At 38.3% G+C, this 13,856-nt stretch overlaps 1 protein-coding gene across 10 annotated transcripts in view; it reads right to left on the minus strand.

Moving 5' to 3' along the window:
* RIC3 (RIC3 acetylcholine receptor chaperone) overlaps nt 1-13,575 on the minus strand; it is a 61,641-nt gene extending 48,066 nt beyond the window's left edge. For 4 of the 10 annotated variants that reach the window (XM_057507322.1, XM_036930938.2, XM_057507321.1 and 1 more), the window contains exon 1: nt 13,387-13,508. Coding sequence is in view for 6 of the 10 variants with exons in the window: in XM_036930936.2 (XP_036786831.2) it covers nt 13,387-13,510 (124 nt within the window). In the remaining 4 variants the exon portion in view is untranslated. Of the gene's footprint in view, nt 1-13,386 lie in introns of all 10 variants that reach the window. The other 6 variants (XM_057507318.1, XM_036930934.2, XM_036930936.2 and 3 more) reach the window with 5 other exon arrangements.
* Nucleotides 13,576-13,856: the final 281 nt, after the last annotated feature.

The following is a 13,856-nucleotide window of genomic DNA, read 5'->3' on the forward strand; positions in this document are numbered from 1 at the left end:
AGTCAAATGACTACAAAACATTTGAAACATCTAATTGAAATGATTTTTTTAAAGAAATAAAATTTTAAGAGTAAATATTCCAAGTGTACAAAAGTACAGGTGATGATATATGAGCCTTGATATACCCATGTACCACACAGCTGTAACTGGAACACCTGTGCACTCTTCCTCCCATCCTCTCTGAGGTAACAACAAATTCAGTTGTGGCTATTAGAATATGTGTTCTTAGACTTTACTACGGATGTATGCACCCATACACAATATACCACATTGTCTGAATGTTTGAAAATTTTGTGTTATGAATACATAGTAGTGATGGTTGTATAAAAATATGAATATGCTCAATGCCACTGAACTGTACACCTAATAGTTAAAAAGATAAATTTTGTTATGTGTATTTCACAATTTTCAAAAATTATATTATGGTATCATACTATACTCATTCTACTGCAACTTGCCTTTTTTGCCTTTTTTTCTGGGTGGGGATTAATGTTTTGGCCTAGAAATGTACCATCTTGATACATGTTCATTCATTCAAATTATTATATAGCATCTCCTTGTATTCTACATTACAATTTATTTACCTACCCCCAAGCCAATATTTAGGTTGTTTTCTATTGTTCATTATTATAAACATTCTACTTTAGAGCTATGTTACAAACAGGATTTGTGGTTTAAAAAAATTATTTAATAAAAACAGCTCAAAAGAGATCAGAACATTAAAGATATTAGAACATTAAAATTGCAGACTTTCCAAAATAGAAAACAGCTGTGTTCACTATCTCTACTGTACTTAGGGATTTGATCAAATCCTGATCTTTATTCAAAGTCTCCCCCATATTTAGGTTTATTTAATTATTAAAACTTCACTTAGCATTTAAGCTTGACTAAAAACTTAATGGATTTTACAGAGTGAAGCTCTACTTTCCTTGTCAATAACCATCCTATTGCTAAAAACAAAAACTGTAGCACAGTTAACTAAAGAGCTTCCTGAAAGCAACATTAAACCACCCACAACATTTGGCCTAGAAATGTACCATGTTGATACATGCAGATCCTTAGAACAAATAATAACTGGATGTGTTTATATTTCTCATTATCCCAGTTCAAGAAAAGTCTTAATGGGCCAATTCCTTAAGGGATGTAAGCTTCTCACTAAATACTGAGAAAGTTCTAGAGGCCATATGTTAATTCATCATTATTTGAAGTGGAGGCAGGGACAACAGCTGATTGCTACTTCCTCTCCAGTCTCTGAGGGCTTCATCTTGTTTTATTCCCCTCCCTACCCAATTCTACTCTGCTGACCACTGCTTTGATGTTTTCTGCTAGTTAAACAGATCTCTTTATCTTTTACCAACCTCCCAACTCCAAATTCATCCTGCATATTACTAAAAAAGAGAGATTTGTGCCTAAATTGCCTTAGCACAGGGCCTAGTCCATTATATTCAATACATGTGACAAATCAAAAATTCTAGAAACCAAGAGATCTCTGAAATAAAAGGGCTTATTGAGCCTCTACAGATACTAGCCAGAAAAGTGACTGAGTTCTGGGAAAGGAAGTTTATGCTTCACCAGCAGGAAGGCCAGTTAACAAAAACAATCTGGCCACCAGACTCAGGAAACAGGGTTCATTTATAAGAGGTCTCAAGGAGAAAAAGTTCTTTAAATTCACACTGGCTACAGATAAGGAAGGCAAGATAATGTGAAGCAGGGGGAGTCTGGGGGACAGCTGGTTAGTCCACAGAAAAGCCTTGTGGATTGGCTCTTGATGGTCAGGCACTGTTCATGAGCAAAGGAAATGCAGTGGTTCTGGGCACCTTCTAGATGACTGCTAAAATGACTTCATCCAGGATCATGGAGTTTCTGGTTAGCCACAGCCTGTGGCTATTGACTGATGACCTCCCTTTGTCTCTCTTCCTCATTCTCCAGCCCTGTGTCACTTAAGTTTAGGATATTTCAGAATTTTTCCTTATTACATGTTAATTATTACTGTTGTTACTACAGTAATCTTTCTAAAGCATAATTCTAACTGGTCTGCCATTTCTCTGATTAAAAGCTTTCAGTGGTCCCCACTGACGACAAATAGTGTGTTATACACAGGAGGCAGGAAAGTAAATAAAATGAGCAGCACCATTTTGGTCAAAGTTACTAGTTAAGATCCTGGCTATGTCTCCATCTATTTAAGTGGAGGTTAAATTAACCTTTATAGAGCTCGTATTCATCATCTGTAAAATGGGTATAATGACATACTTCTCAGGGTTGTCATAAGGACTATAGATTAAATAAGATAACATATGCATATGCACCTGGCATACACAGTAGTAATTTAACAAATAGACTTTTCCTTTTCTACAACTGAATTCCTAAACAAGTGAATTCCATAATCTAGTCTAAAGTGTCAAAAGTACCTCTTTTCCATTACATACACACTTCTTTCCTTCTACATACTCTCAATTCAGCCTAACTAGACCCCTCACCATGCTTTGAGCCTGCCTTGTGATTTCTTGCCTCTAAGCCTTTGTTTTGTTTTGTTTTGTTCTTTTGCTTATTCCAATGGTTTTGCTTTTCTCTTCAATTCCACAAAGCTAAATCCAGCCTTAACCTTCAAAGTCCATGTCAAACACTTCCCCACCCCCAAAGCATTTTTTCATGTCACCCCCATGAAATGCACAACTTTAACTTCTTTCATTGCATTTACCATACCTGGCCCTATTCGAGAGTTCTATTTATGTGTCTTACAACCGCTACTTGAATGGATTGAGAAATAGAAATACAGGAACACTTTCCACTAAGTACCATATCTACCCAATTTTTTTTAGTGCTGACTGAAACCTACAAATCATATCAAAGAACAAGAAAAGCAGCCTTTGACATCGAGGAGCTAGCCTCGTACTATCTGCCAGGGCTTAGTGTTGCTATGAGTTGGTCTGGTATTCATGGTCAGGGCTTGGTGTTCTCGTTAAACATAAGCAATTTCAGAACATCAACATCAGACAAGCCCATTCTATGACCATGATGGATGAAAAAATAAATAAATCCACTCTGTAATCTGCCTGAACACAGACAAAACGTGAATACTGTCCAAGCCAAAAAATATCAAATAGCATCCATTTCTGGAAGAGTGACTGCTGTTTTTTCACTAATTACAGCTTTAGACTTTCTCTAGTTTGCTCTCCACTTAAACTCTAAGATACCCAGTCATAGAATCTGCCCCACTTGATGGCATCCAATCCAGAGCAAGCTCCACATACTTAAACCATGCTCAAAATCACCTAACACATGCCCAGATCCTGTAAGATCTTACTTATAGATCTCTCTTACTAACACTCTCTTACTGCGATGCCACATGCTTCCCTATGGTGTGCCACCTCCCTTGCTGGGTATATTCCTGGTGCCTCTGTGGCTAAAGGTCAAACTAAGAACTTCCTGATAAAAGTCTAATATTCTCTTTATATTTGGGTCCCCTACAGGGTATGATCTGGTCTTGCATGCTGTACACTTTGCTAAACTGATCTGGATGACTCATACTGTGCCTGTTGGCCTTTACTGGACTCTCAAGACCCAGCCCAGTCACTCTCAGACCTAATAGTTTATTTCATTATTCTCAGTGCTTTCAATTTTAGTTTTGAGAATAGAAAACTGCATTCAGAGTGACTGATCAAGGTGCTCTTATCATCCTGCTCCACACCCACTCACCTACAAGTTTCTGAACTTGAAAAAGTGCCTAATTTACATGAACTTACAGATTCTCAAACTGTCTCCTCTCTTCTTTTCACTTCAAAGTCGTAATCTGATATTTCACTAGGAGACAATAAAGGCTAAGGGGCCAAAATAATATATTCATCCTCTGGCTCTTACATAACAAAACAAAGAGCAAAATGAAGATAACAAAAATATATGTATGTGAATTATATATGTATACACACATAAACATATACATATATACATATTTTCACATCTCAGAGAGCTCAAGACTCAGTAAGCAGGCCACACTTGAAGAGAACATAGTGAGAAAAGGGTCTGAGCTATTCCAAAGGAACAGGGCTACTGGGGAGGGGCTGAAAAGGAACTCTATTTGTAAGTATTCAAAGTGAGATGCTCACTGGAAAATATGGGCAGGCAGGGGCAGCAGGGCAGATGCCAGATACGACGTTACTACGGGAATACCACGGGCCCAGCCCAGCGGAGGTGGTGAGTAGGACTCTCTGAAGCTGACTCCAGCACAGAAGCAGCATGCTGTCATCCTGGAGGGCCTGAACTGTTCTGGCATCCATTCAAAGTCTATCAGCTATCAGTGGAAGAACTGGTAGGTTCTTGACCTACTGTGCTGACATTCCATGTTCTATTACATTAGGGGAGCAGGGGAATTGCCACTCTGGCCAAAGAAGAAACTGGATGGTGAAATGAAAGGAAAACTAGCAGAAAGACACCATGCTCATTTAGTATTTGTACCAACAAATTAGGGGTTGTGCGGCACAGGCTCTAGGAAGGCAGAATTAAGAAGTTCGGAAGACAGACACACAATTCCTTGGTATGAGGCACTTTTTAAAAGGAAGGTTCTTAAATGCATTTCTGCTTGTGCTTTTCAAAACTTCGCAAGCAGGTAGGAAAGGCAGAGGAAAAAAGTGGATGTACAGGTAGTTCTTCTAAAGGTACAGAGAAAAGAACAGAAAGACATACCAGCAATCAACACTGAATGAGTGGCAAGACTTGGAAGAACCATACCAGGAAGTCAAGGTCCAAAACAAACTAATATTTACAAAAAAGATAGCAAAAGCTAAAAGAGGTATTTTTAGAGCAAAAAGGCAATCTGTCTGATAAAATGTAATGCTGAGAAAGTAGAACTTCTCAATGTCTATTCTGCTTCCATATTCTCTACCAAAGAGAATGAATTTGGGTTAATTGAAAAATAAATAGTTAACAATCCTAAGAAAATAATAATAATAAAGTCCCAGATGGGTAAGGAGGATAAACTCAAGTCTATTCACAAATTTTACCAAGAAAACAGGGAAAACTTGCAAATAAGTTCACTGAACTAAAGAAAATTTTAAGAAATTATGTTGATAAGAAAGAGTCTTCAAAGAATGGAGATAGACAACTACTGTTTCAGTTTGCAAAAAGTAGAAGGAAAATGGCACTTTCCAAATCTAGAGAAATGAGTATGTTGTAGCTCTTGGGCTGGACTCTAAAAATGATTCTTCTATTTCTTGATGGAGGGGATGTGAGAGAGAAGAAACTATTTTTTTCTGATTATAAAACAAATGCATACCTATGGAAAGCTGAGAAAGTACAGGAAAGTATAAAGAATAATAATTACCCATAATCCCATGATCCAGAAATACCATGTTAAAATGTTGACCTATTTTTTTCTAGTAAATATCTAGTGAGTATATCTTTATTTTCACTTATAGCATAATTTTTCCATATCATTTAAAACTCTTCATGAATATAAATGTACCATATTCATAATAGTCCATTACATGGATACATAATTTATGTAGCCATAAAGAATGTAGTAGTAATAAGAAGGTGGTAATTGTTTACAAATGCTAACAGAGGAAGTTAGGATCCCTAGGAGCCAGCAATCATTAATTTACTCAATTCACTCATTCGTTCATTCATTAATAAATATTTGTCTACTCTGTGCAGGCATAAAGCTGGAGATACAGCAGTGAACCAAACAAAATCTGCCCTTGTAGAGCCTCCTTTCTAAGTGGGAAAAGAGATAATAAATAAGATAATGATAAATACTCAGGAGGAAAAAATTAAGCAGGCAAAGGGGATAGGACATGTTGGGGGGAAGTCAGTATTTTCACTGGAGTGGCCAGAGAAGGCTCAGGAGATGTCTTTGAGTAGAGTCCTAACGAAATTAAAGGAAAGGCACTCAGATATCCAAGAAAGAGCACTTCAGGCAAAAGAAACAGCAAATGCAAAGGCCCTGACATGGGAGATGCCTGACAAATTCAAGGAACAGGAAGAAGGCAGGTGAGTGTGATCAAAGCAAAGTGAGAAAGAGGGAAAAGTTGAAGAAAATGGGGAAGATTCAGTAGGGCCTTTTAGGTCATGTACAGACTTTGTTTTTTCACCTGAGTGAGCCAGGAAACCACTGGAGGGTTTGGCGGAGGGGGAGAGACTCATGCTTTAAAAGGACCAGGATGGCTGCTGTTTTGAAAGTAGACTGAAGTGGGGAAGGAAGGAACTAGGCAGATCACAGTCTAAGATGGACAGAATAAGATAAGAGTAAAGCAATCAAGTGAGCAAGTGGCTGAATGACTACACAAAAGGTTTCAGTGCAGCCCTAAGAACAGTTCCAAATGACTGATACATTTAAAAAAATAATTTAAATGATCTATCAGGAAAGCATGCTGATCAAATCAAGGGTGTAATTATGAAAAAAAATTATGAGGCAGTGTAAGAAATTTGAACACTGGATATTTACATTAAGGAACTTTTTTAGGTATGACAATGATATTTTGGCTGTTTTAAGAAAAATACTTTTTTTTTTAGGAATGTATACTCAAAATAAAATGATCCAATGTCTAGGATTTGCTTCAAAATAATTGAGTGCAACATGGATGGAGCTAGAGGGTAGTATGCTCAGTGAAATTAGCCAGGTGGAGAAAGACAAGTACCAAATGATTTCACTCATTTGTAGAGTATAACAACAAAGCAAAACTGAAGGAACAAAACAGCAGCAGACTCACAGACTCCGAGAAGGGACTAGCAGTTACCAAAGGGGAGAGGTTGGGAAGCGTAGGTGGGGAGGGGGAGGGAGGAAAGGAGAAGGGAATTGAGGGGCATTATGATTGGCACACATGGTGTGTGGGGGGTCACGGGGAAGACAGTGTAGCACAGAGAAGACAAGTAGTGACTCTGTGGCATCTTGCTACACTGATGGACAGTGACTGTGGTGAGGTGTGGGGGGGGGACTTGATAATATGAGTGAATGTAGTGACCACAATGTTGCTTACGTGAAATCTTCATAAGATTGTATATCAATGATACCTTAATAAGAAACAAACAAAAAAATAATAATTGAGTGCATGGGAGGAAAGGAGGTGAAGATACACATGACACAAGATGATGGGTGTTGAAGCAGGAAGTGGCTTCATTTCACTACTCTAATTTTGCTTATGTTTAAAAATGTCTTTCAAAAAAAATTTTTTTTTTAAATCACAAATGGTATATAGCTGAAAGAGATGGTAAACAAATACAATGGATATAATAAAGGATGCTCTGAAAAAATTTCAAGAGTCTAGAATTCTAGACCAAATTTAAACAGAGTGCAACAGGAAAGACAATAAAGTCCTATATTTGGTCCCAAAACAAAGTGAACAATACAAAACAGACAAAACCTAGATAAGCAGCTCCTATTTAAAAAACAAAAACAAAACATATTATGATTCAGAGCAAGGTCAGCAAGTAAATGCCAAAAATCTAAGCAATCCCCAGGTTGCATTAAGAGCACAGAATTTTTAAAAGGAAGGTGGAGGGATGCTCTTCCATGAGCTAACTGGCTTCCACTTGCTGTTACTTGCCTTCTAAGAGGGCTGTGTTGAGATTACTTGCAATTACGTCATATGAGGAATGGATGAAGGAGATAGAGATATCAATGGAGGAAAAAAAACCGAAGAAGAGGACATTATGCTAGTCTTCAAATTCCTGAACTCATCATCTTTTCCCTTTAATCTGTTTCCTCTATTCCTATTTTGGTGAAAGGGATCACTATGATATCCACCTAAGCCAATAACCTGAGAATAATCCAAGATGCCTCCCTTTCTCTCACCTTCCACTTCTATTTTAAAATGTCTCTTAATATCGTTCTCTTCCCTTCTCCTCCATCCATTTACTCCTTCCTCCAGTACTCCTATTTCCCTTTGGGAATCACTCTCAATTCCAGAGTGATTAATCAGCATATTCTTTCTACCCACAGCACTGCAAGTAACTTAATTCAATCCATTAAGATGGGCAGATATGTCAGCTGGAACTACTGGGAAAGAATCTGGGGACTAGGGGAGTAAGAGTAAAGTGGGCCCAAAGGAAGAATTGAAAAGAAAAGACACACTCTTTTTCTGGACAATAGAATGGTAGATGATGTCTGGAAATGCTGCAACTACTGCTGCTAGGCTGAGAGAGCAAAGACAGAGCCAACTTGGGAAGGAACCTAGAAGAGACAAGGACACAGAAAATCGGATTGAAGCCTGCTTAGACTGTGAATCTCTGGATCAAACAATGCTGGAGGCTAGGGCTAACACAAGGTCCTTTTCATTTACATGAGACAATAAATTCCTTGTTTGTCTTCAGACAGTTCAAGCTGAATTTTCTGTTACTTGTCATGAGTACCCTAACTTAGCCCAATGACACTGGCTTAATGATACCCACAATGTCTCAAATGGGCTACTTCAACAATCTTCTCCCTAAAGAAATCCTCACAATGCAAGCTCTAAACTGCTTACTGCCAGGGTGTCCTTCCTAAAACCAGACTGGATGTTTCTCTTCTACTTACAAACTTAACAATGGCCTTTTCTACCTCTGGAACAAAATCCACACTCCTTAAGCATGGCAGAAAAAAATCTTCACAGTTTGGCCCCTACCAACTTCTCTAGTCTCGTCTCACAACTCTAAGGCTATTTCAAGGCTCCGGCTTGGGAAAGGGGTTGCTCAGGGTTCCCTATGCCTGGAAAGCCCTTCTTAATATGGCTGATATAGAACACTTTAAGAGTTACCACCTCAATTTTAGCGAAGGAATGCAAAATTGGCTTAATGTCCAAAAATCAATTATGTAATATACCATATTAATAAAATGAAGGACAAAACCCCATGATCATCTCAATAGACATAGGAAGAGCATTTGACATAATTCAACACCACTTCATAATAAAAACACTCAACAAACCAGGAACAGAGGGAAGTTCCTCAAACTGATAAATGGCATCTACAAAGAAACACACAGCTCATGGTATGAAAGCCACCTTCTTTAAGATCAGGAAAAAGACAAGGATGTTTAGTCTTACTACTTCTATTCAACATCGTGCTAGAGATTCTAGCCCAGGCAGTTAGGCAAGAAAAATAAAAGGAATGCAGATTGGAAAGAAGTAAAACAAACTATCTCCATTTGCAAATGTCAGAGTATGTATTAAGCTAATAAACAATTCAGTAAGGTTGTAGTATACAATACTGATACATAAAAGTTAACTGTACATTTATACACTAGTAATGAACAATGTGAAAACAAAATTTACAATTCAGTTTACAATAACATTAAAAAGAATAAAATACTTAGGAATATATTTGAAAAAATAAAGAGTGTACACTGAAAACTACAAAATTCTTTGAAAGAAATTAAAGACCTAAATTTTAAAAAGTCCTGTGTTCATAGATTAAAAGACTTCATCTTGTTAAGATGGCAATACTCCACAAATTGATCTATAGATTCAACACTATCAAATCCCAGCTGGCTTTTTTTTTTGCAGAAACTGACAAGCTAATCCTAAAATTTATATGGAAATACCAGGTCACAGGACTCAGAAATCAATCTTTAAGAAGAACAAAGTTGGTGGACTTATATTTCACGATCTCAAAACTTACTACAAAACTATAATTAAGAAAGTGTAGTACTGGCAGAAGGATAGGTATATCTGATATATACATCAATGGAACAGAGTTTAAAGTCTAGAAAAACTCTCACATTTATACTCACCTGAATTTCAATAAGGGTGTCAGAATGAGTCAATGTAAAAAGAAAAGTCAGCAAGTGGTGTTGAGACCAATGTATATTCACATGAAGCTGGACTTCTACCTCATGCCACATATATAAAAATTAACTCAAAATGGACCAAAGACTTAATATAAGAGCTAATAATATGAAACTTGAAAATACAGCCATAATTTTTTACTACCTTGGATTTGGCAATTTTTTTAGATACATCATCAAAATAAGAAGCAACAAAAGAAAAACGAATAAACTGACTTCATTAAATTTAAAACTTCTGTTCCTAAAAGGAAACCATCAAAAAATGAGGACAACCCACTGAATGGGAGAAAAAATATGCAAATCATATCTGATAATGGACTTATATCTGAAATATACAAGGAACTCTTGAAACTCAACAAAAAGATAGGTAACCCAATTTAAAAATGGGCAAAAGATCTGAATAGACATTTCTTCAAAGAAGATAACAGTCAATAAACACATGAAAAGATCCTCAATGTAATAATAGTCATCAGGGAAACACAAATAAAATCACAATGAGACACCACTTCATATCCACTAGGATGGCCATAATAAAAAGGTAGACAATAACAAGTGCTGGTAAGATGTGGAGAAACTGGAATCCTTGTACACTGCTGGTGGAAATGTAAAATGGTGCAGCCCTTTTGGAAAACAGTCTAGCAGTTTCTCAAAAGGTTAAAAATAATCCTATGACCCATAAATTACACTCTTAGTTCCAGCCATGCTAAGATGCTCACATTTCTCAAATATATATACCCAAGAGAAATGAAAATATGTCTACACAAAAATTTGTACACAAATGTTAATAGCAGTACTATTCATAAGTGAAAAAATGTAAACTCAAATATTCACCAATAAATGAATAAATAAAATGCAGTATATACACATAATAGAATTTTTTCAGCCATAAAAAGTAATGAAGTATTGATATATGCTACAACATGGATGAAACTTGAAAATATTATGCTAAGTGAAAAAGCCTGAAACAGGAGATCACATATTATATGACTCCATTTATATGGATGTCCAGAACAGAAAAACCTATGGAGATTGAAGGTATATTCATAGTTGTCTATGGCTGAAGTTGGGGTGAGATGTGTTGAAGGGTGATGGTTAATGAGTATGGAGGTTTTTCTGTGGTGGGGAGGGATAAAATATTCTAAAATTGATCATGGTGATGGTTGCACAACTCTGAATATACTAAAAACCAATGAATTGTACCTTTTCAGTGGATGAATTGTATGGTATGTGAATTATGTATCTTAAGAAAGTTGTTGGAGAAAAAAAGGACTCTTCTCCTCTATGACACTTTTCTTGCCCCCAGTAAAACTCACCATTCTAACCTTGTGTCTCCACCATTGGAGAACCTGCAAGGACTTGAGTACCTGCAACTGACACTATTTTTGTCTGTTTTTGTCTTTTTTTTTTGGCACTTTTTGATGTCCATTTTTTTTTTTTACTCTTCCTCAGGCAGATCTGACTCTTTTTTTTTTTCTTGGAATCGTTTCTGCACACTTCATGTGTACTACATGAAAAGGTGCATCACCAATACTTGCCTAAAAAGATTATCCTAACAGCTATCATGTGGAAAAGGGACTGTGCTTGTTTCACATACTCCAATGGGCAATAATGGAATCTACAATGACACAAATTTTAATAATTTGCAGAAAATCAGGGCTGTCCTTTTCTTCAAAGCCAGGGTTTCTGGTTTCTCAGATCTGATACTCAAATACTAAATGCATGTATAAATAGTATGTGCATTTTTCCAGGGAGCAAGTCCATTTGAGGTATGTAACCCCAAAATGGTTAGGAGTCACTGTCTTTAAATGTCAGTATACTAGGGCAGAAATTTTAGTTGGCAAATTTCAGTAACTGGAATATATCATTCAAGGTAAGTCATACAATCTAGGCAAAAACTTTAGTGACTGATGCAAAGAGATAATTCATGATATTAGTAGCTTTATAATATTACTCATTTAAAAGTATTTATTGACTGCTATTTTAGCCAGGTACTAAAAAAAAAGTGGAAAACAAGACAAAGTTCCTGCCTTCAAAGTTCCTGCCTTATGTTCTAGAAGGTAAAAATTAAAAAATGAATAAACAAATATGAAAATTTTCTATCATATAGTAATTCCTACAATAAAACAAAACAGCATGCATGGTGGACCAGGGAGTGAGGGGAGTGGAAAGAGTTATTTTAATAGGGTCGTTAGGGAAAGTCTCTGAGAAAATTACATTAGAGCTAAAACTTGAATGATAAGCTGAGGGGAGAACACTTCAGGAATAAAGAGAATTAAGAGAACACAAAGTTGTAAGATGAGAATGCTGAATACCAGCACTTTAGTTTTCAAGGATAAGAGACACAACTAATCTCCACTCTAAACAACAACTCAAAAGAGTGTCTCCCACTCTCACTCAATAGAAGTTACTCAAGATAATTCAGCATAATGGGAATTCAATTCAGTAAAAGCACTGTTTTAGAAGAATATTTACTGTTCAAGATAATGAATTTACTCTTCTTCAAGGCATACATCACTAGACAAAGTGAGTAAAACCTCTTTGTAATTTTGTAATAAGACAAAGAACAAATAAGAACATGTAAAGATTTCTTAGAAGTCACTTCGAGGTAGATAGTTTCGCAAGCATAAAGATTATCAAGCAAATTCTATCAACAAAATTCTGGGCTCAATCTGCCCTCCACCCCTAGGGCTTAGTGCTTTGCATTTGTAGTATTTATAATCTATGAAGGGCAAGGGGGTGAAACTCCGGCTAGTGTGCACGAGTTAGAGGGATGTGAATTTCAGTTCAAAAGGAGCTGTCCAACAATCCACAGGTCGAACATTTAGTGGTAGTGTTTGGAGTCTCTAAAACCATGTCTTAAGGATGTTACAGAAACAACTTAGAAGAGAAAGTCATCAACAGAACTTCATGATCTATAGAGAATTGTTCTAGTTCTTTCTTCCAGCAGTTGGCATCCATGCTTTTACATCCACCATGTAAAAGCCCCAAAAGGCAACCAACAAGGTGGATTTTTAAACACCACATACATGCCAATAACAAATTACCAAATACTTAATTCAGTAAAGGGAATGTAGTGATATGTTCATCTCAGTAATTGAAATCTGGATTATTTCAATCTTCGTTTTATTTAAAAAGGCATAAAAAGAACCTGAGGCAGTGAACAACCAACACCAAATTCAAAGTACACAACGAATTAAGGTTAACAATGCCAACTTTAACTGCCTTTATCTAATATAAATGCGTAACTGAGAGCACTCGGAGACCTTAAAAGAGAGGAATCCATGTGGGAGTGCCCCTGACTCAAAGCCCCTGAATAGATGGTGACAAGCTGAGTTAAGCAAGGAAAGGACGATCAATGGGCGTCAGATGCTACCTAGAGGATGCTCGGCTTGTATGCATGCATTCCCGGCCCTTCCTGCGGCTGCTCGGGAAGGACCCTAGCCCGGTGGAGTTGGGCCGCTGCCCGCTGATGATAGAAGACCCGCGGGGCTTGGCACTTCCCAAACGCTGCCCGGTTCCCTTCTCTGGCCCTTTTCGCGGAGATGTAGGCAGGGACCGAGGACCCTGGAGACCTCCCACCCTGGAACAGCTTTCTGGAGCCGGGCGGCCTAGGGAAGCCGGCCTGCGCTTACCTTCGGGCGCCGGCGGCGGCTCCTGCCGCTTCCCGCGGGACAGGAAGGCCTTGGGCAGCAGCAGCGACACAGCCAGGACGAGCCCCGAGGCCAGGGCCACCCTCTGCACGGTGGAGTACGCCATGGCCGTCCGCCCGATCCCAAGTACTGAGGCCGGCCCGAACCGGAACCGGAACCGCCGCGCCTGCGGCCCCTCGAGCCAACCGCGGGCTGCGCGGACGGCGCCGCGCGAGGGACAAGTGCGCCAGGCGCCCGCGCCCGCCGCCGACCTGCGCGGTCACGCGTCCTTGCGGAGGGTACCCGCGCCCTCCCATCTGTACAATTTCGGGACTCCTGCCTCTGCCTCCTTACTTGCGTCCACCTGTGCATCCTACCGCCTAAACAAATGACAGGCCTGCCTGTCTCTCCAACCCCGCTTTCCTCAACGGCTCGCTAGGCCATCAGTTTCCTCATTACTGCAAGGGACTCAC

The sequence above is a fragment of the Manis pentadactyla genome, chromosome 9 (genome assembly GCF_030020395.1).
Source record: "Manis pentadactyla isolate mManPen7 chromosome 9, mManPen7.hap1, whole genome shotgun sequence".
NCBI classification, from domain to species: Eukaryota; Metazoa; Chordata; class Mammalia; order Pholidota; family Manidae; genus Manis; species Manis pentadactyla.